General features: G+C 34.4%; 1 protein-coding gene across 1 annotated transcript; it reads right to left on the reverse strand.

Moving 5' to 3' along the window:
* Positions 1–433: 433 nt before the first annotated feature.
* Positions 434–19,747, reverse strand: LOC129792485 (follistatin-related protein 5-like). The gene is made up of 7 exons (XM_055831565.1): positions 19,270–19,747; positions 18,812–19,203; positions 13,334–14,063; positions 9,659–10,639; positions 7,304–7,408; positions 2,556–2,761; positions 434–834 (listed from the first exon to the last, which is right to left on the reverse strand). The coding sequence occupies exons 1-6, from the start codon at positions 19,457–19,459 to the stop codon at positions 2,565–2,567; spliced, it is 2,595 nt and encodes an 864-aa protein (XP_055687540.1). The 5' UTR covers positions 19,460–19,747; the 3' UTR covers positions 434–834; positions 2,556–2,564.
* Positions 19,748–20,713: the final 966 nt, after the last annotated feature.

The raw sequence follows: 20,713 nt of genomic DNA on the forward strand, positions 1-20,713 counted from the left end.
GGAATACTATGTTGCTCGTTCAATTGAGAAATCACTCATTGGATAACAAACTCAACGATCACCACGTGCATTATGCAAAAAAAGCGTTTTTTTGCTTCATTCAAAAGTTTTTTTTTCTTTTTTCATTCCAAATATTCGAGATCACGTCACCGCGAGACCCTGTATTTTATGTGGATGAATTTATCATGGTCACAAATTTCTCCCAATTTCAGTTTTTATTATTTCATCCAAGTCTCTAATCGGAGGAGAACGTCAATGGTGTGACGTTGTTGCATATTTTTGGTGTGATTTTCATTTCTTCTTGGTCTTCTACATGATGAAAATAAAAATTTCCTACATCACGTCTGCAAAAGTGAATGAATCAGCAATGCAGAGAAGAGATTTTGTTGTTGCTCTCTTTTTTTTTTCTTTTGAAAATAGTGCTTTCGTGTTATTTTCTGTGAGATTCCCATTATTCGTGTACTTCGTGTTTTTCCTACCAAATGGGACGAGTTTTTCAATTTTTTTTATTGTTATTTCTTCCGCGCGCTATGTGATAAAAGAATATTGTGAATTACGAAGAAATCAAGAGTGAATTTTTTTGAGTCACTCTTCATAATCAAATAAATTTTTTTTCAACTGTTAAAAATGTAGATTTCGTTGTGGAATTTCCACTGGGAGGTATACCCATAATGTGTGTACGTGTGATTCCTGCAAAAATATTTGTATTTCTTAGACGTCTTTTGCACTTCTGCTCCGTCTCTTCGTGCCCTCACATTTGTGTGTTCTTTTTATCACTTTTTTGGGGTGATAATTGAGGAATTTGTCTTGTAATCGTGTGCCAATACGCGATAGCTGGTGAGCAACAAAGAGCGGGAGATTGTAAGAGAGAGACATTGGTGAAGAAAAGGTCATCACTTTTTTTTTACATATACTTCAAAATGTTCCTTTTCTTTTGCGATTGTGTGCCAAGGTGATTAAACGAGACACGTTCCATTGTTTTTTTCTCACCTGAAGTCAAGTCTAATGAGGAGAGGTATAGAACTTTAATTGGTTGCCTCTTTTTTTTGCTGAATAATTAATTTGCATAAAAAAGATCTCAATTCTCTGCCTCTTTCAACTACATTTGGTACCTTTCTTGAGATTTTAAATTAACAATTTTTAATAAAGAAAACAAATTTTAAAGTGAATGTTTTTTGACAAACTCTTAAAGGAAAAAATTGAATCAAATAAATAAAGTTCGCAAGTTGCATTGTATTGACTTTGGAAAGGAGTCTATTCACTTCTGTGCGTGTCTTGAATACAGCAAAAAAAATCTGTAAACGGTTAAATAAGATTTAAGAAAAGCCCAAAAGTCTTTCAATTTTTTAAAAGAATCAGATGAGAAAAACTCTAAAAACGTGCTCTAAAAAACTAAAAATCACACCCACATTGTACCTTATTTTCTCTTGAAATACATAAGGCATATGCTTCAATGCTTCAATAAAGAATTTGAAGAAAAATTCAACTGTTTTTCTCTTTAAATGCATAAATCATGCTTATATATTTTTATCGTGATAATGATTTTTTCTTGAAAATATCGCTCGAAGCACAGATGCATATGCTTCAAGCATTTAAAAGAACAATAAATTACAATATTTATGCATTTTTTTGGTTTTCTTCAGGTATTTCTAACTCTACTAACTATAGTTAATGATATTTTTAGACCTTGGAGAGTGCGGGGTAAAAAAATCACTCAAATGTTTGAGAAAAGTTTTTTAAAAAAATCAAATATTTCAGGGAAATAGAGCAAAGAGAAAAAGGAGTTGAAAGCAGGAAAATTTCGTATAAGTTAATTACTTTACTCGATCTTGCTGGAAAATATGATATTTTAAGCTTTTCCCAAACCCTTAAGTGATCTCTTTTACACTGCTGCTCTTTTCTGTTTTAGTAATAATTTAATCGTGTCAAACCGCGAACAAAGGTGAATAGACTCCTTTTTAACTTTGTAAGAACATTTAAATGAAATATCACATTATGGGACATTATGACGTCCGTGGAATCTTTTTATATGTAGTTGACCCTCTCAAACTTCTACAAATGGTCAGTATAAAATAATTAGAAAAAAATCATAAAAAGTTTCCATAAGATTGAAAGCTTTAAGCATAAAGATTCCTGAACTTTGAAATTATTTAATTTTTTTATTCAACAGTGAGGAAAAATTAGTTTGTAAGAAAAAGTCGTCATAAATGTGAAAACTTTGTGATTTTTATGAACCCTTTAAATTCTTCTCTGCACAGAATGAAATATAAGAATAAAACTTCCAGGAATTAGAATAATTATTTTACCTTTGCACTTTGCTTTACAGGTAATAGAAACTCTTTTTTATGATTCATCATATAAAAAAAAATATATTAATTAATTCCAAGTAAATACTGAAGGGAAATTCCAGAGAAATGAGAGAAATGCAATCAAATGGAATACGTGATACCTTTCCAATCACCTTGTCCCTTATATATCATCTTGCCCACATGCGTGTGTTTTAGTGAATTATTAATAAAATCAAATAGATGGAAAATTAGCAAGTCTTTTCATACCGGAAAAAATTAATTTTCGTTGATGTCCTCGTGGCTCCTGGGGATGATACTGGGTGCCTGTGGGGTGGTGTTCTGTCGATATTTCGCCCATACAACACCAACGGGATTGAGAACACCGCCAATTTCGCAGTTGACCGTCTTACTTTTTCCATTAATCACAAAGAGAGCACTATTTGTCAAAGTCACCATATATTGCCCAAAGAGTCCTGCAAGGAAACGGAAAAAGGACATTTCGGTAAATAAAATACGTGAGAGTGAATATCTTCTCTCTTCTGCCTCCATATAAAGGTTTCTTCAAATGGTATAGAGCGGGGGTGGTGCGACCCTTTCCGAACTGGGACGGCAGTGAAAATATTTTTGGAAGCACAGTCAAATAAGGTGAGTCTCTTGAATAGATGACAAAAAGGTGTCGTTTAATGGCACGTCTCTTCATGACATCAAGGTAAAATATATAATGTCTTCTCCTCGATTCTCCACACAACACCATTTTTTTTTCTTTCGCAGGCTTCTCCATATTTAATTACCACCCATCTGTACAATTTTCTCTGTGTGTGCTGTGCAATAAAATGATGGCTGAAAATTGACACGAGAGTGTGAGAAAAGCAAACCTAATATAGCAATATAAAATGCGGTATAGTGCTGTGCGGAGTTTCAAATTGCAAAAATTTGTAATCACAATTTGTCATAGTGCTAAAGATGAACAAATAATTTTTTGGTATTGTACCCACAATAAAAATATTATATCCGCCAGACAGAAAATGCGGAAAATTCACCTAAATTGTACCAACATCCATAAAAATTGATAAGCTAAAGTACCAACCAGTTTTGTCACTAGCTATTAATATACTTTTTTTTCCTCATCATCCTCACGGCAATATGACAAATTTATTTCAAATGAAAAACACGATATATTTTCCAGTTTTTTTCATATCATCAATATTTTATATTCATCATGTATTTGTATACGGATTTTGACTATAAAAGTGAAGTATATAGAAGTAATAAATGTGAATTTCATCAAAAGCTAATTGGAATTGCAATTTATCGTTTGAGAAGATTTTTTTTTCTGGAATGCGCTTTTGATACACACGGAAATAATACTCTAAAATAACATTTCTCAGCAAGATATAGAGTAAAATAATCGGAAGAGACAGTTCGTAGAGCAGAATATTGCAAATAAAAATGATTCTTTGAACAGTCTGAATTTTTTAAAGGAAATGATTCAAGGATTTTTTAAAAGATTTTATCAAATTTTACGTGACTCTAATATTTAGTTAAAAAAATAATTAGAAGATATTAAAGCTAATGAAGTAAGAAAATGTTTTAAGACAAACTCAATATCATTGTTTAAAAGAGCTTTAGTTAAAAAAGCTCCAATTATTCTGTCAAATATCTTCCACCAAATTACTTCACTCAAAATTCTGTCTTTTTAATAAACTTAATTAGCAAAACGATTTAATAATAAAATCACTGTCTATCTTATGAATTTAATTAATTGATTTAGTTGAAGATATTCGACAGATTTATTTAAAAAGAGAGAATCTTGATCAATTCAATAGATTTAAGAAATTCGGCGAAAATGTAATTTTATTGAATCATTTTCTCATATATCTTCCACCAATCACTTTGGTCTTTTTAACCCAAGGGGTATTTATCTAAATAAAAATCTTCGAATCATCGGATTATTCGCCAAAAATATCGAAAGAAAATTTTTTAAGAAAAACCATTTTCCAATAGATTGGGAATGATCCCAAAATTCATTTCTTTTCGCTCTAAAACCAACAGAAGAGCCAGAAAATGCGAAAAGCTGTTTTTGTTAAAAAGACAAAATTTGAGGAAAAAATCAAAAATTTTCCATTTTTCCAATGGACTGGGGGTGATCCCAAAATTTAACTTAATTTTTAGGTCATCTAACGTATCAGGGATTGATGTCTCCTTCTTCAGGTCTGTAAGTTTTTTATAGATATTTTAGACAAGTTAAAAAATATATAAAACATAAAAATCTCACTTGGGTTAGTGGAAGGGAACGATTTTATCGAAAATCTTTTCAATTCTTTTGCAATTCCAGATTTATAAGATTTTTCATGTCTTTTTTTGAATTATTTGAAAGATTTCGACAGTTTGTTTTCTAGTTTTAAATATTTAAAAATCTTTTTTAAAGATTTTTGGAACAGCAAAGCTTTTTGTTTTTTCCTTTGAACACAATAGTAAGATTTAAAAACTTATACTGCAAATGTCTGAAGTTTATTCTTTTGCAATTCCGCGATTTCCAGCTTTGAAACTGAATTACATGACTTTTAAAAGACTTTAAAGGCCTGGCCATACGACAGCGTCAAAAGACGTTGTTCGTTGTTTTTTCTCACTTGCTCCTTGTCAAATTGTATTGCGCTGTCACTGTCAAACAAGAAACGCGCTTTCTATGTTTTATAACCGCCTTTCTTGTCTGACAGTGACAGCGCGATACAATTTGACAAGGAGCAAGTGAGAAAAAACAACGAACAGCGTCTTTTGACGCTGAAGTATGGTTAAGCTTTAAAGCTGTACCCATACGACAGCGTCAAAAGACGTTGTTCGTTGTTTTTTCTCACTTGCTCTTTGTCAAAATGTATCGCGCTGTCACTGTCAAACAAGAAAGGCGGTTATATAACATAGAAACCGCGTTTCTTGTTTGACAGTGACAGCGCGATACAATTTGACAAGGCGCAAGTGAGAAAAAACAACGAACAACGTCTTTTGACGCTGTCGTATGGCCAGGCCTTAAAGGCCTAACCAAGCAACAGCGTCAAAAGACGCTGTTCGTTGTTTTTTCTCACTTGCTCCTTGTCAAATTGTATTGCGCTGTCACTGTCAAACAAGAAACGCGGTTTCTATGTTATATAACCGCCTTTCTTGTGTGACAGTGACAGCGCGATACAATTTGACAAGGAGCAAGTGAGAAAAAACAACGAACAGCGTCTTTTGACGCTGAAGTATGGCCAGGCCTTAAAAATCATACAAATATTTTATCTTGGGTACACTTCAATAACTTCAATAAACGATAGTTTATCAACTTACCTACCTATTTAATAGTGGGCCTGGGGTGCAGTGGATAGAGCGCTTGAGTGCGCATCCAAAGGTCGCCGGTTCAAATACAGAACCCGGCAACGCGCCCCATCCGCCAACGTGTAATTAGATCACGTTGATCGGTTGGATCATGAGATTGATACACTCCTATCCGTAAAATGGCCCACACGTGGTAGTATCTAGCAAGGCCGCCCACTACTTCTCCGCAAGGAGAATAACAACATCATATAGGGTGGCCGGCCCTGTTCCTATATGGGACGTAGCGCCAAAATATTTATATACCAATTTAATCATTAATTACATTTATTGAAGTCTAGACGTATTTATTCTTTCAATTTCAACATTTTTCTTCACCGTATTACCTCATAGTTCAAAGTAATTAATATAAAATGAATGAAGAATTGAGAATTGTGTTTGTTTTCTTAAGCATTCTATTCTCATTTTATAGACTCAAAACATCATTGTGAACAAATAAGGAGGTTCTTAACAACAACAAGAAAGAAAAAGATCAAAACACAGCTTTGTTTGCAATGTGAGTTTTATCCGAAAATTAACTTTTGTAAATAACAGACTTTAGAAACTCTTCGTATATGTCGTAGAAAGGATTTTTCCCCAAAGGGCTTTTACGTAAGTACCTACATATAAAAGTTCCTTATGACGCACAATGGATTGCGAATCTTTTGTTAAAACCCAGCAAAATAGCGTCGTATTTCTATTTATGTCACCCACCACCGCATTAATTTACTTTTTGTTGGTATTTTATATTTTCGCACATTACAACGTGTTCTATTTGAGAAGTTCTTCTATGTTAGATAAGAGATTCCAAAGCAACATTCCAATGGCGATATGGTGGAGTGATATGAGGGCGCGTTATGGTGCGCCAGAGAATCAATGAGGGAACATCAAGTACATTAAATACAACAATCAGAACTTTATCAATCAACGCATAGATTGTTCTTATCAGAAAAATAAAACAAAAAAATGAGTGAAAGAGTACGCTTAAGTAGTTGATAGTTGACTACGGAAGAATCTCATATCGCCAAAAAAAAACTAATCACAATCAATATCGTGATTAGTTTTCGTGGCGGCGTGAGATAAAAGAGAGGAAAGATCGTTGGAAATTGCCATAAAATATTGACCATCAATTTCTTATACGACGCATTTTGCCACGTTACATCGTCCACGTAGGGTTACCACCGGATGGGGATTTATGTGGAAAATGTGCGGCTCATTTTGTTGTGAAAATGAATTCAATAAATTCATTAAGTCAATCACTTCTTATGGCACACTGTTGAATTGAGCGTACGAATGTTCGGCACGAGAAAATTGAGGGTTTGAGTGACAATTTAGTGATGTTACGTGACGGCAATAAAAGTATGACTCGCATTTACTACCACTACCCGCCACTATTTTTGCCATAGCAATTCACCCTCCCATTGAGTCATCATCAAAGCGGGAAGGGAGGATCGAAAAGACATCACAACTAAACCCCCTCATAATAGGAAATGGCTCTCCCTTATACTACATATACAGATGGGGTGTAAAAAGACGAAATTCTTCTCTATTTAAACATCAAGAAAAAAAAGAAATAAATAAGTAGGGGGTGGTTTGCGTAGGGAAGGGGTTTATGTAGGAGGTGAAAAGAAAAAAAAATTGCGTGCTTTTGATTGTTTTCATTTGATTACCTGAAGACTTAATTGATCGCATTGAGTTGCCCCATTTGGCAATTGGCACTGGCTGTTGGAGCAGAGGTGCGCCCGGACCGACTCCTGTTATCATTTCCACCTTGCCTGTTTGATGATGAAAGACAACACTTAATTGTTTTACAGCATATTACATTAGATAGAGTGAAGATGGTTTCTTTGCCAAGCAAAGGGATGGGATTGTTTACACACTACAAAGTAAAATATTAAATTGTTGACAATTCCCCAAAATTTTCAACGCAGTACAACTTTTTAATACCTCCCAATTCAAGCTCAGCGCAATTCTGATGAAGCAATTTAATTTTTTTTTTTTTAAATATTTTAAATTAAATTCTTTTGAAATTTTATATTGGAAATATTAAAGTAATTACTTTTAATGCTTTTTTGTATACAAATAAAAATGATTTACTTTGGGATTTTATCTCACATAAAAAAACATAATTAATGCTTTCAATTTTTTCTTCTGTAGCTGAATACATCAATTTACACTCTGTGCAAATTAAATAAGTAGGATATCTATTATATATAATATTTTAATTTTGTATTTTGCCTTTGATTTTTTTTATTTGCAATTAGTTGAAATTAATTTATTTTAATTGAAAAAATCAGGGGGTGTTTATTGGTTGATTTTTTAAAAATATTTATATGTACGAATATTGTTAATTAAATCGTTTAAAATAGACTATATCGTCGATTTTATTAATGAATACGACAAATTGTCGCATAGATTGCTTTCTAATAATTTGAAAATTGGCTATTCTTTCCGATTAATCCAAATATTGCGGATTATATTCAAATTATACGAATATTCAAATATTTTTCAATTAGATATAAACGCCTCGTTTAGAAGTTTAAGGCTAATAAGAATTTGTGCTTTATTTTAAAAATGAGAGCATTGGTAATTCACTATTAGAGGTTTTAGAATTGAATAAAAAATATAACGAGAAAGGGTGAGAGCTAAAATCGATAAGTTGTTTTATTAAATAATTCATCAAAGACAGTTTTACTAGAATTTATGAAAATATGAGTCAATACCTACTTAAATAAAAAATTCAGGACAAACGCAATCTTGTAAAGGGTTAAATTATAAAGAAATCGGTTTAACAAACTTCTTATTTATTCTAAGAATTTAGCTGGAAAAAATTCGATAAACATTTACGCAAAAATTCGACGTCAGAATTGTATTTCTTGTCTCTTTGTATACCATGAAACATGCGCGCTGATGTTTCATCAGTGATTTTCAACTGTTTCGATTTTATATGAAACATTGAAATATTCGGGATTTTTATCGCGATTTTGATTCTTTAAAAGCTTTACAGGAAATTCTGCAGTCAAAATTCCTTTTTTTTTGGCCTCTTCTAAAGTAAATTTATTGCATTTCTAATTTAATAAAGTTACTTTAACTTAAGAAGAAAACAATGTTTCACGTTTGGGCTTGCGTTTGTGTCAGCATATGACCCAATGAACACGAAAGGATTAACAAAGTATAATTTTATTTTCAATAACTTAAAGGCACTACACAAACGGAAACGACATTGATAACATATTTTTGTTAAAAATTATCAATGAAACACATGAAACATTCGTGAAAATGTCTCACAACTTTAAAGAGATAAAAAAGCAAAAAAGACTTTATTTTTTGGACAAATCTATGGTCTTCTTTCCCAACTGATCTCAGTGGAAAATGGTAAATCTGTTTGGCAATTTTTCATTCTTTTTCAACCCTTTGCAAGATTGCGTTTAGACTCGATTTTTTATCTATCAGAAAAATTTGAAAATCTCTCATAAAATGAAACAAAAACTAATTTTATTCACTAATTTAAAATTTCACCTTCACAAAATATAAGTATCCCATAATTTTAATTAATTTAATTTAAATTATTCTCGAAACTTTTCTACTCTATAAGATTCTTATGCTTGAAAATAAAGTATTTCAATTAAACCGCAAAAATTAATTTAAAAGACACGAAAGGAGTGAAAAATATTTCACTTTGAGCAGAAACGCGGGTGAAAAGGAAATTAGCGAGAGAGAAGATAGGATCTTACAGATGGAGGTCACCCCAATGTAAAACAACAAAATGTAAAATAAAAAGGAAACTCCTGAAAAGATCCAATCTAAATAGATGATGTGGACAAATTAATGGGGAATCTCTTTGATAGCTTTTGGGGTACGTACATACTATGTTGTATGTATGCTGCATACCCTCTCGACACACCGAATACAAACAATGACCGAGGGCGTATTTACTCCCCCTCAATGGCACCCCCATGCCACCCATTTCGAGGGGGAGAGAATGGCCAGGCAAATATAGTAAGAGCACCCGCAAATTTCCATACCTGTGTCCAAATTCAAATAGAGTATGTCCTCTTTGTCGCTGGCGCTGGCAAACAAGTCATATCCATGGGTCGTTTGGCTCTCATAGAAAGTCACATCGCTGATATTGAGTGTGGTCTTCACATCGAAGGAAAATTGGAGGCCACTTGATGTTATCTGCTGGACTGTGAGTGTCGTGCCGGCATTGTTATCCACAAATGTTGTGACGATATGTCTGGAATTTGGGGAGATGCGGGCCACCCCGTGAATGGCGGGCTTTGTCCCCATCACCGAATCCGTCAAATAGTCGAGAATCAATTGTCCCCGCCACGTATTTGTATCCGGCTCCACGCATGCAATCACAACGATGCCGTAGTAGGCGGAAAAGGTGACAGAATAGGGGAGACAGGCGTACGATGAGAGATCAATGTACCGCACATAGTGGAAGGTGTTGAGATCAATCTTCTGCAAACCCATCGTATTCTGATGCGTCACATAGCCATAGTTGAAAGCATAGTTGAGTGGTTCAAAGTCTGCAGTTGGAATGAAGAAATCCCGAATGACCTCTGTGTCACTCTTCATTTGCGGATGCGTTGCCTGGTGGCGTTTCTTCTCACTCGCATCCCGTATGACTTGCAGTGTCTTTGAGTATGGGGTATCAGCACGACGCCAATTGAGTATCCACACCTGATCCAGGTGAGGCACATAGTGAAGCTCCACCGGATACCGGTCAGTTGCAATGACATCCACAACGACCATCTGCAGTGTGGAGATAATCAGCACGCGATCCCTATAGGGTTGACTCACGTAAATGTAGCGCGTTCCAATGTTAATTGCCCTTCCCCATGAGCACCCAACCCCACTCAACCCACACACTGTATCCTGCGTGCCGGGAATGATGTCCGTACCCTGGATCTGATGGACGAGACGACATGCTCCGGGCTCGTAGATGGCCGCGCCGTATTTGTGAAAGACGAAAAATCGATTTTCTTCAATGAGAACGGCTGCAAGAAGGTAAAGAAAATGTAGTTCATGCACACAACTTATGCTATGCTATATATGTCGTATTGTAGTACAATAATTGTACATAGCATCAACCCACCCTGATGGGTGTAATTGTATACATCATACTTTATAGAATGGTAAACACAAGTTATAAGAGAGAGTTTAACAACAATTTGAAACAAACACCGTGCTGTGGAACTTTCCCCCCCGTAGCATATGCAATGATTTCCAGAATGCCCAATTTTAAAATGAAAGGAACAGGTATGTTTTGGAAAATTTCACCGTAGAATAAATAATTTGTTAAATTTGAGAGCTAAAAACTTCCCCACCCCTCCTTTTCACGTGAAAAGCTACTTTCACGCTTATTTTGCTATAAAATCCAGCATTGTGTGTCGATGCAAATAAATTCTACCACATTGCTTATTGCCATTAGTATTATCAAGAGATGATGTTTTAAAAGCAACAATGCATCATTTTGCATTTCCTAGGAATTTAAAGGGGGTGGAAAATATTTTAGTTTTACCCAGAATTTAGTTTGTTGACTTCTTCTACTAACCAGCAGCGGTGTGTAGCCAGAGGGAGTATTTAGGTGCCTTTAAATAATATGTATAAGAGTTCGTGATTTTTCCATTGGGTTTTAAAGTAATTATTCCTAGCTAATGATTTCTTTGAAAAATAAAATTAAAAGAGACTTTTTAAACGTTAGAAAAAAATTGTCAAACGTTGAAATAAACATGAAACGTTTGAAAGGGAACGTTAAACTTTTGAGAAACATTGGAGATAGAAAGAAACATCAAACGTCAGAAATAAACTGTAAAATGTCAGAAAAGAAATTTAAAACGTTAGACAAACCCCGTCAATCGTAAGAATTGCAAAAACAAATTTTCAAAGCCAGCAAATTCGAATGCAACTTAAAATCACACCTGGAATGGATTTCTTGAGTTTCAGAGAAATTTAATAATAAAAGTCATTCTATCAAATTGAATGACTTTGGTTTACGTTAAATCATTTGGGGATTCCGCGAAAAATACAATACAGAGGAAATTCTATAAAAGGTTCCCAAAGATAGAAAGATTACTTTTAAACTTATTCTGCTATATTAATACGATTTTTGAATCATGAAAAAATCTTACAGAAAAATGTTTCGTTTTTTGCTCACGAGCTTTTACTAGGAATTTAAAATAATTAAACCCTGAGCAGAGCATTAAGCTTAAAAAAATCTATTTTTAGCATTATGTTGTAGCGCAAATATGTTGGAAAAATATTTTGTTATTTAAAATCTGCTAATAAATTAAGACGGATGTTTTTCTGAAGTATTCCTTCACTACTTTCTCGTTTTTTTTTGTATATTTTCATCTAATATTTTGTTGTATTTTGCATTCTTTTAGTCGCATTTTGCGCATTTTTATTACATTATGTGTAGTTTTACGCAGTAATCGTATTTTGAATTTTATTTTAATTAAATTATTATTATTTGCACACTTTCATCTATTTTGTTATTTTTCCCTACTTTACGGTCTTTTCTTCTTTCTAACTCTTTTTTAATGCATTTTCTCACTCATCTTTCTGGCTATATGGATCCGGAAGGAATCCAACAGCCGTTAAAGTTAAAACAGAGAAGAAGAAGATCACGAATTTCAATATTTTAATTAGCTAAACAATTTTATATCTAATAATTTGTTATAAAATATAAACATAAAATTGTTTCACGAAAATACAAAAATAAAATAAATTAAATAGTTTTTATCAAAAAGAAAAATTCTAAGAAAAAAAATGGAATTTTCTATGTAGAATTTCTATAGATTTATTATAGAATTAATATGTCCAGATAGATTACATGGAAAAGGAGGAAATTCGCTTTTGAATTATATGTATTTAATGGACATTGCATTTAGTTCTCCCCAAAATTTGTTCTTATGACTTTATCATGTCCGTACAGTCCACAATAGTTCGGTACAATAATTCGTAAAGTTGCGGTGAATTTCCAATTGCCCGCAAAACTTTTCAAATCCACCCCCATACCGCAATAATTCTCTCCTCGTAATTGGCAATGAGAAATTAAGTTTACCTCAAGTTGGAATAACAATACTAAAACTCCATTGAAACTTCATTAAGCGGTGGGAGAGGGGGAGGAGAGGGGGCTTTAAAAACATTCTCATTAGATTCCTGTTGAAAATCCGATTAAAAGAAACTAGATCGCAGCCAAATTAATTCACCGTGCATAATTTTCGGGAGGAATTTTCAGCAGCCTTAACCGCTCTGTGGAAAATATATAATATATCGGGGGATGCGTCTAAAAAGGGGTTGGGGGGGAGGATGAAAGTCTCTGGAGCGTCTGCATTAATCTTGTTAAAAGCTCACCCCCAACCTGGAGCTATTTAAAATTCAGTAAAATTTTCTCCTATAGGTATATAGCAAAACTATGCATGGAATATTCTACTTCCGCATTCTTCTGCAATATTCTTCAAATATTTCACGCTTAACTCCTAAAGGTAACTCCTCCAAGTAAACACAAACTCAACGGGAAACTCCCACAGTATACAAGCTTTGTATAAAAGAAAATTCCGTGATAAATTACACCTCTCAGGGAATTTTCTTTTTTTTTTGTTCTTTTTTTTTTGAGGGGTCTTCTTTCCACCCTTCCCACAAAATATATTTATGTTGGGATTAAATTTATAATGGAAGGAACTTACTTGGAGTTTCGTCCTCTTGGACAATTAATGAGCTAATGTCCTTGACTTCACTCCCAATATTCCGGGCACGACACATGAAGGCTCCGGTGTCGGAGTACGTGATGTTGAGGACATGGAGGGATGTCCCATTCCCAATGACCTCGTACTTGTTGGGTGTTTCGAGTTTTATCGCTTCATCATTTTTCAGCCACTCAACTGCCGGGAATGGTTCCCCGGTCACGTGGCAGAACATCTCAGCATTCTCCCCGAGACTTCGTGACTGAATACGCGGCATAACACGTACCCTTGGGACAGTGTGAACCGTGAGGATGTGCGTCTGTACGACATCATCATTGCCCTGTGCGTGACACGTGTAGTTGCCAGCGTGAACTAGCTCAACGTGAGTCAAGTAGAGACTTCCATCTGTAAACACGCGAATGTTCTCCTCAACCAGCGTGAGGAGATCCACACCATTTCGATGCCACACAATTGGCGGTGCAGGACTTCCGGTTACGTCACACTTTATTTCCACATTATCCCCAAGACGTGCTGTTAGGTGGTTCGTTTCGAGGACCTTGTCCAGCGATACCACCGATACGCTGTACATTTTATTGAAGGCCTGATAGAATTCGTTGATGCTGAGGTGACCATCGTGATTACCATCATCGTATACGAGCATGTCGCTAAGGACACAATTGGGACTCAAGTCCTCAAGGTGTTCCAATTGATACAACTCCCTAAGTTCTGTGGTCTGAAATTAATGGGAAATTCACGAGTAAAGATACTGTCCAAGTTTTAACAACAATTATACGTTGAATTTTTAGGGGAAACTGTGGTAAAATTAATCATGGGATGAATATTTAAAAATTCTGAAAAATCCTTTTTTTACATTTTTCACGGAAATAGAGCAAATTAGTTTGTGGAAGATTTTTTAGGCAGAAAAATTCTTACAAAAATTGAATTTCTAAAAGTGTTTTGAGGGTTTTTGTGTTAATATTTTAAACAATAAAATCTTCTTAATAATCTTTTTGCTTTTTAATTATTTAATTCAATTCTTGCCAAGTTGCCCAGAGTTATGTTTCGCTCTACATAAAAAAAATCTAAACATCTAAAAGTTAGAAATTTAACCTTATCGAGTATTTGTACATTTTCTATTTATAATTTTCATTATATTCACTTAACCCTTTCGCGTTTTTGGGTCATACGTTGACCCAAACATGAAACATTTTATTTTCCCATTTTTTTATGATTTCAATTGTTTTTCCTAGTCAGAAATACATGTAATTAACGCAGAATAACTCAAAGAAAACGTTTGGCTTGAAAAATATCCTCTGAAAGCATTCATAGAATAAATATCGTGATAAAAGAGCACATGTTTCAAGGTTTTATGTTTCACGTTGGACGCGAAAGGGTTAAGTTTCCATACAAATTTGCTATTTTTTCGTGAAATTTGCATAATTCTCCTAATTGCTACTTAGATAACGATTTTTTTTTACAAAAATATTTTGAGGTATTTTACCTATTCACCTCTAACCTCTCTCCCATTAAGCTTTAAATGAATTTTTTCTCTTATGTGATTGAAAACTCGGGTAAGCTGTATTATTCCTAAATAGACGTCATTGTGGATTTTTCACATTCAATTAAATATATTAAAAACAATAAAAATAAACATAATACAATTTCTGCCTCTCTCTTGCAGTTTGCTCTTTACTCTTTTGCAATAAATATTGTATTGCAAAATAAATATCCTTTTCCGCAAAAATAAATAACAAGGACAAATATTGGTAGAAAACATCGATAGCAATATTGTTTTGTTTTCTAAAGATTACATTTTTTTCTTCCTTTTTTATCCCTTTTCCTGTACATCGTTACATTTTTTCCTGATCCAGAGCTTAATGTATATTATTTGAACTTGGATGGATAAAAGTTTGCAATCCCTTTTTGTATGACGGGGGGCAGCTTTGCCACAACTTGAAGTACAGTAGAATAGTTCCCGAATAAGCTTTTATTATACATAGAAAAAAAGAGGAAAAAAGGGGGTTTGTTGGAAAACTTTCCAAAGGGGGAAATTCACGGAAAAATGCCAACTAAAATAGTTTGTGATGTTTAATAAAAAGAAGATAAATGAAACATGTTGGTGGTATAGTTTAAATTAAATGTACCACAGAAGAGCAAAGGTTGGCAAACGTTTTTTTTATTCATTTTAAAATTTATTCTTCAACCTTATTGATATTTCATACGGTGCTCATTAAGGAGTTAATGTTTAATCTGTCAATATGATTTAGCATTTCTCTCGCTGAGATTCTCTGGCTCTTCCTTTATTCTCAATTTACTCAATTTAAATTCCAAGAGCTTTTCAACTGACAAAATTATATATATAGCTAAATGTATATAGAAATTATGAGAGAAAATGTATTTTAATTACCCATTTCCACAAGAAATTTTCACTCTGGAATGTGCTTTACTCTTTTCTTCATCAAGTTCTCTATATATATAGTACTTGTAGATTTTATTATTAAATGAATTTTTCTCTAAACTGTACGCGTTGTATTTTTATGCATGGAAGATGCTTTTTTACATTGAAAAATATATTGCAATATGCTGTGTGAGATTTTTCATTCAAATTCACCCGCAGGCACTTGCAAAAATTCCAAAGAATTCTTTTGCATAGACGAGAAATTGAAAATAAGAATATAATACGAACCATCTATCCATATAGATTTGTTCATATATTTTCATTTATCCTCCATCGTGAATGTGGAAATATTTATTTTCTCTGTGAGCTCCTCTTCTGTGTGCGTTATATTTGTGAAAGATATTTAATCTACCTCCGCGCGTCTGTTGGAGTTTTCTATGTGAGAATTTCTATTGATTTAATGGCTTTACTTTTTGGATGATTTCACTGAAGCGAAAAATTACTCGACTGAAATCCAATGGGAGATTCTCATATCGATGGCAATTAGTCTACAAAACCCCGAGGTTTTCCAAATGATTTAATTCCGCATTTATCTGTTGATATCCATCCATCCCCCTCCCAACCCCTCTCCCCGCAAAAGTTATCGCTTTTCGCAAAACTTTCCCAATAAGGGGTCAATTAGCGCTTTCCCTTATATAGTGCAATATGCTGTTAACTGTGAGAGATGGTAATCAATTAATTTCCATCAATTACAGCCATACCGACATTTACTCATCACAATCTTCTGTGTTTCACTATAAACCATCTTCTTCACCATTAAAATCCCTTTTCATTGTCAGGACACTTGAGGAGGATAGTAAGTTTCCCGTAACGGAACTTTTGTAAATTCAATCGAGATAATGCATTTTCTGGTTGCGACAACTTTTCCGCGATCTTTGCTTAAAATTTTCACTTCAAGGGAAAATTCATTGCAACAATTTGTTCCATTTTATTTGTTTGTGAAATGCAAAAAGCACGAGAAAAAAAAACAACTTTTATTGCTTCTGCTTCGTGCAAAAGAAAGCTCATCAAGTTTTGTGAGTCACGGTGTTGGGGGTGAAATGAAAGTTTACCCCCAGCATTGCAGATAATTATCTTTTTCCACCCGAAAGATGCGTCCGATTTGCAATGTGGGGTATATGTTCTACCTCAAAACTTTCCATTCGTCACGTTTGCACATTAAAAGTTTAGGAGAACATAAACCGTAATTTGCGCCATCAGGCAAAACGTAATTTATCCGAATGCTTCCTCATTTTCTTCCATAGTTTTCTTAAGGAGGTATTTAAAAATTATTTAATTCCAAAATACGGTGGATGAGATATTAAAATTTATAATGATGAAGAAGAGAATGATTTTTAGACGTTCAATATTCCACAATATTTGTTTTTATTTGTTGAGCGAAAGAAAATAGTGTCTGTGTATTGAGTTTTTGTAGAAAGTTTTCCGATATTTTCCCCTTATATAGTTGAGATTCTTAGTAAAACCTGTTCATTTTTTGAGCTTGAACCATTAAAATTAATTCAAAACTCTTTAAAAAAAATTCTAAGATCATTGGCCTTAAGAGCTTATCTATTAAGAAATAATTCATTTTTATTCAAATGACTGAAAAATATTTTGAAAAATGATGCCATCTTTCTTCTGAGCGACTTTAACTTACATATTCATTTATTGTGAAAATCTACTTAACCGATTTTGATAAAAATTCATAGAAATGATCTCCATAATCCAAAAAGAGTTTAGAAAATGATTTCATTTGTATTGGATTAATTTTCTCTGAGTTATATTAAGTTAATTTGAAAAAACAAATTAACTTCTTAATTATTTCAGAAACTGCATAGCCTAAAAAATTCTGATTAATTCCCAAACATTTCTTTGGTCAAGAATTAATAATTCCTGAAAGTTTTATTTTGAATCGGTCAACAACTTTCAAGAGCCGACAGAAATGGGTTAATCTATCAACGTATTTTCGAAAGCTAAATTCATCGAGAACGTATTAACGTCTAATACATTTTCTTTAAAAACTGTTTTATACATAGAAGAACACGATATGTGCTGATTTTTTTGGAAATTCTATATTGTAAAAACACAAAACAAAATTTTTCAGACCTTTCAAGAGGGATTTTAACTTTTAAAAATTTATAAATTAACTCTTTCTTATCCGCATGAAACATAAACATTGAAACATGCAGGCTTTTTATTAACGTTATATTGTACAATATTTATTTTCTAACAGCCCCTAAGGACATTTTTTAGTCAAAACATTTTCTTTGGCCTCTTTTACACCAAAATTTACAAATTTACAAATTAGAAAAATAATTGAAATTATTTAATTTAGAGAAAATAAAGTGTTTCACGTTTGAGTCAGCGCGTATTACCCAAAGGACACGAAAGGGTTAAATCTTAATTATAGATGAAATAAATTTAAAAAGAAAAGGCCTCGGACCTCCAAAGGTCCACGCAGAATAAGAAATAATAGCATAAAATAAAAAAGCAATATTCTTAAAGTTCGTACCATTTTAAAGCCCATTTAATGCTCTTTTAACACCCATAACATTCTACGTTTAAAGTTTTATGAGTTTTAAGTAATAGCGGATTGAAAAAGGCCTTAAGAAGTCCGAATTGGGCCATGTTCCCCTATAGAGTATTTGTACAAATTTTCATAGTTCTAATTTAAAAAAAAAATGAGCAAGTTATGTGCTACTTAATCCCGACTAATATAGCTTTTCTCTCCGGGCAGAGCTTTTGCTGAACAAAGATAATCAAAAAGCATAACAAAGTGCTGATTAAAACATTTTAGTTTTGTTGACCAACGTCCAGCAGAGTTAAATGAAGAAAAATCTCCTCTTGCATGTTACTAAAGCCGGAACAATTATGAAAGGTTTTAAGTAAGATTTTTGTTTAAAGAGAAGACAGACTAAGCTTTAATTGCTCTATATGTGGCATAATTTAAATATTCATGACTCAATAAATATTTTATCAATTTTCCAAAACTCCGGAGATTAATATTCTACATATTAGAAAGAAAAAAATAATAAAATTCCTACCTCCAAGTGTCCATTGTTGTTCTGGTCATAGTGCGAAAACATGATGGACACCAGAAAGTCCCTGCTGTGGTTGTTGTCACTCGAGATGAGTCTCGCGTGACTGTATAGCAGGAGGTTATCCTTCATGATTTCATACTCCTGTGGCGTGCACGCCGTCGCGGGGGCCTTCGTTGTTACCCGGACACAAAAATTCGGGTCTTGAAGGGTGATTTTTTGTCCTTTGAGGCACGCAATTCTGTGCATTTCACAGTGATTCCTGTAGATTTCCCCATCGGAACCGCAAATGTGCTTCTGACGCCGCGGACAGGATCTCTGGCACACGCACTTGGCCTCCTGTGTGGCATCCACAATGCACTCTTGTCCCCTACCGCAGTAGTGCACAAGGCAGGGATCTGTGGGGAATGAGGGGCATTTATAGAGTAGATAGTACCATATTGATATACGTGATTAGCCCTTACTATTTGCAATGAGCTGACTTATGTCGTAGGCTGGGGATTGCCTTCCGGTGTCAGCAGTTCCTTCAAGATGGTGCAACGGGATGGCCTCGAAGCACCGCGCAACGCCAAAGAGGACACTTAGAATTAGGAAATTGTGTAAATAACTAGCAAAAGCCATTGACAGGCAAGTTCTCTTGCAGATGGCAAACATTTGGACCACTTTCACCAAAAAGACTTTTCCACGCCACCACCACAAAAAAAACGAAGCGGAACAGCGCCACGGGGAATGGAGCACTGATCGATAAATTCTCCTCCAAATTCCACCCTTTGTTCACACACTCGCCTCACAAACCACCCCCCAAAATATCTCCGCACTCAGGGAACAATTTATGAAATATTTTCCTCCTGTGTGGTATTAATTAAATTCCACTCGCACCTCATTCATACGCGTGCGGGGGAGGACACAGAAATTTTACAAAGAACAATCCACTCCAGGCAAAATCCTCCTTATGGATATGAGATGTGTGTTGTGTATGTATGGAGGAGCCTCTTTGGCCTTTCTCGCGACACAGAAAAATGTACGTGGTGCTCGGGTGAGAGTGATGGCAGGACTAAAAAAGGAGTGTAATTTGATAATTTCTCTTGCGAGGGAAATTATTTATTGATAGTGAGTGGGAATGAAATAGAAATTAAATAGTTCATCCCTGTTTTTCCACTTTGGGGCGCACATGCGCACCTCACCGTCCTGATTCACCAAAAACACACCGCAGGAGCGACAGGGATGCATGGCGAGAACTTATGAAATATTCTCTTGTTTTGAATGCAAGGAGGGAGGCGCAGTCACGCAGTCCTCATACTACCTCCCACTCCCCGAATAATTAATTCACCTCCAATTTAGCGGCCACCCGTTGAGGGGAAGGTGCGTCTCATCGTTGCCTTACGGGCACCGGCTGGCGTGACTCAGCACCCGGATGGATGGAATATTTGGTCGATGAACTGTGCTTTATTTCCATTCCTTTTTGGGACTTTATGAATGTTTTGTTTAAAAATCCTGATGGGAATAAATTAACATTTCTTAAACTTAAAAAAGAATCAGCTAAAAGCCACCAGAATATCCACGAAAGACATCCACCGTCTGCTTTGCAAGTTTATCACAAAGACTTACTTGAGGATCGGATACTGCTTCGTTTGAATCTATCTGATCTAAGATCTTATCTCTTGTTGATTTTTAAGTACAAGATCTATGAAAAGCATGATGGTCCTAGCCTTCATCTTATCATCTTCTTAGAGGCTTTCACAAAGCAGTTTAATGAAATGACACACTTTCCACTGAGGAAGGCATACACCAAACCAAGTCATATCCAGTTTAACTGACGTTAACAACTATAATGACTTCTCTTGATCCATTCTCTAACAAATCATTTGTCAGAAAATCAAAGAGAAAGCAGGTTACATCACATAGATC

This window comes from Lutzomyia longipalpis, chromosome 3 (genome assembly GCF_024334085.1).
Source record: "Lutzomyia longipalpis isolate SR_M1_2022 chromosome 3, ASM2433408v1".
Taxonomy (NCBI): Eukaryota; Metazoa; Arthropoda; class Insecta; order Diptera; family Psychodidae; genus Lutzomyia; species Lutzomyia longipalpis.

Excerpts from the sequence above, each read along its gene's own strand:
- LOC129792485 (XM_055831565.1), bottom strand. The coding sequence starts at position 19,459 with ATGTTTGCCATCTGCAAGAGAACTTGCCTGTCAATGGCTTTTGCTAGT. Across the intron at positions 19,204-19,269 it reads AAGTCAGCTCATTGCAAATA|ATCCCTGCCTTGTGCACTAC; the intron begins GTAAGGGCTAAT and ends CATTCCCCACAG. Across the intron at positions 7,409-9,658 it reads CTATTTGAATTTGGACACAG|GCAAGGTGGAAATGATAACA; the intron begins GTATGGAAATTT and ends ATCATCAAACAG.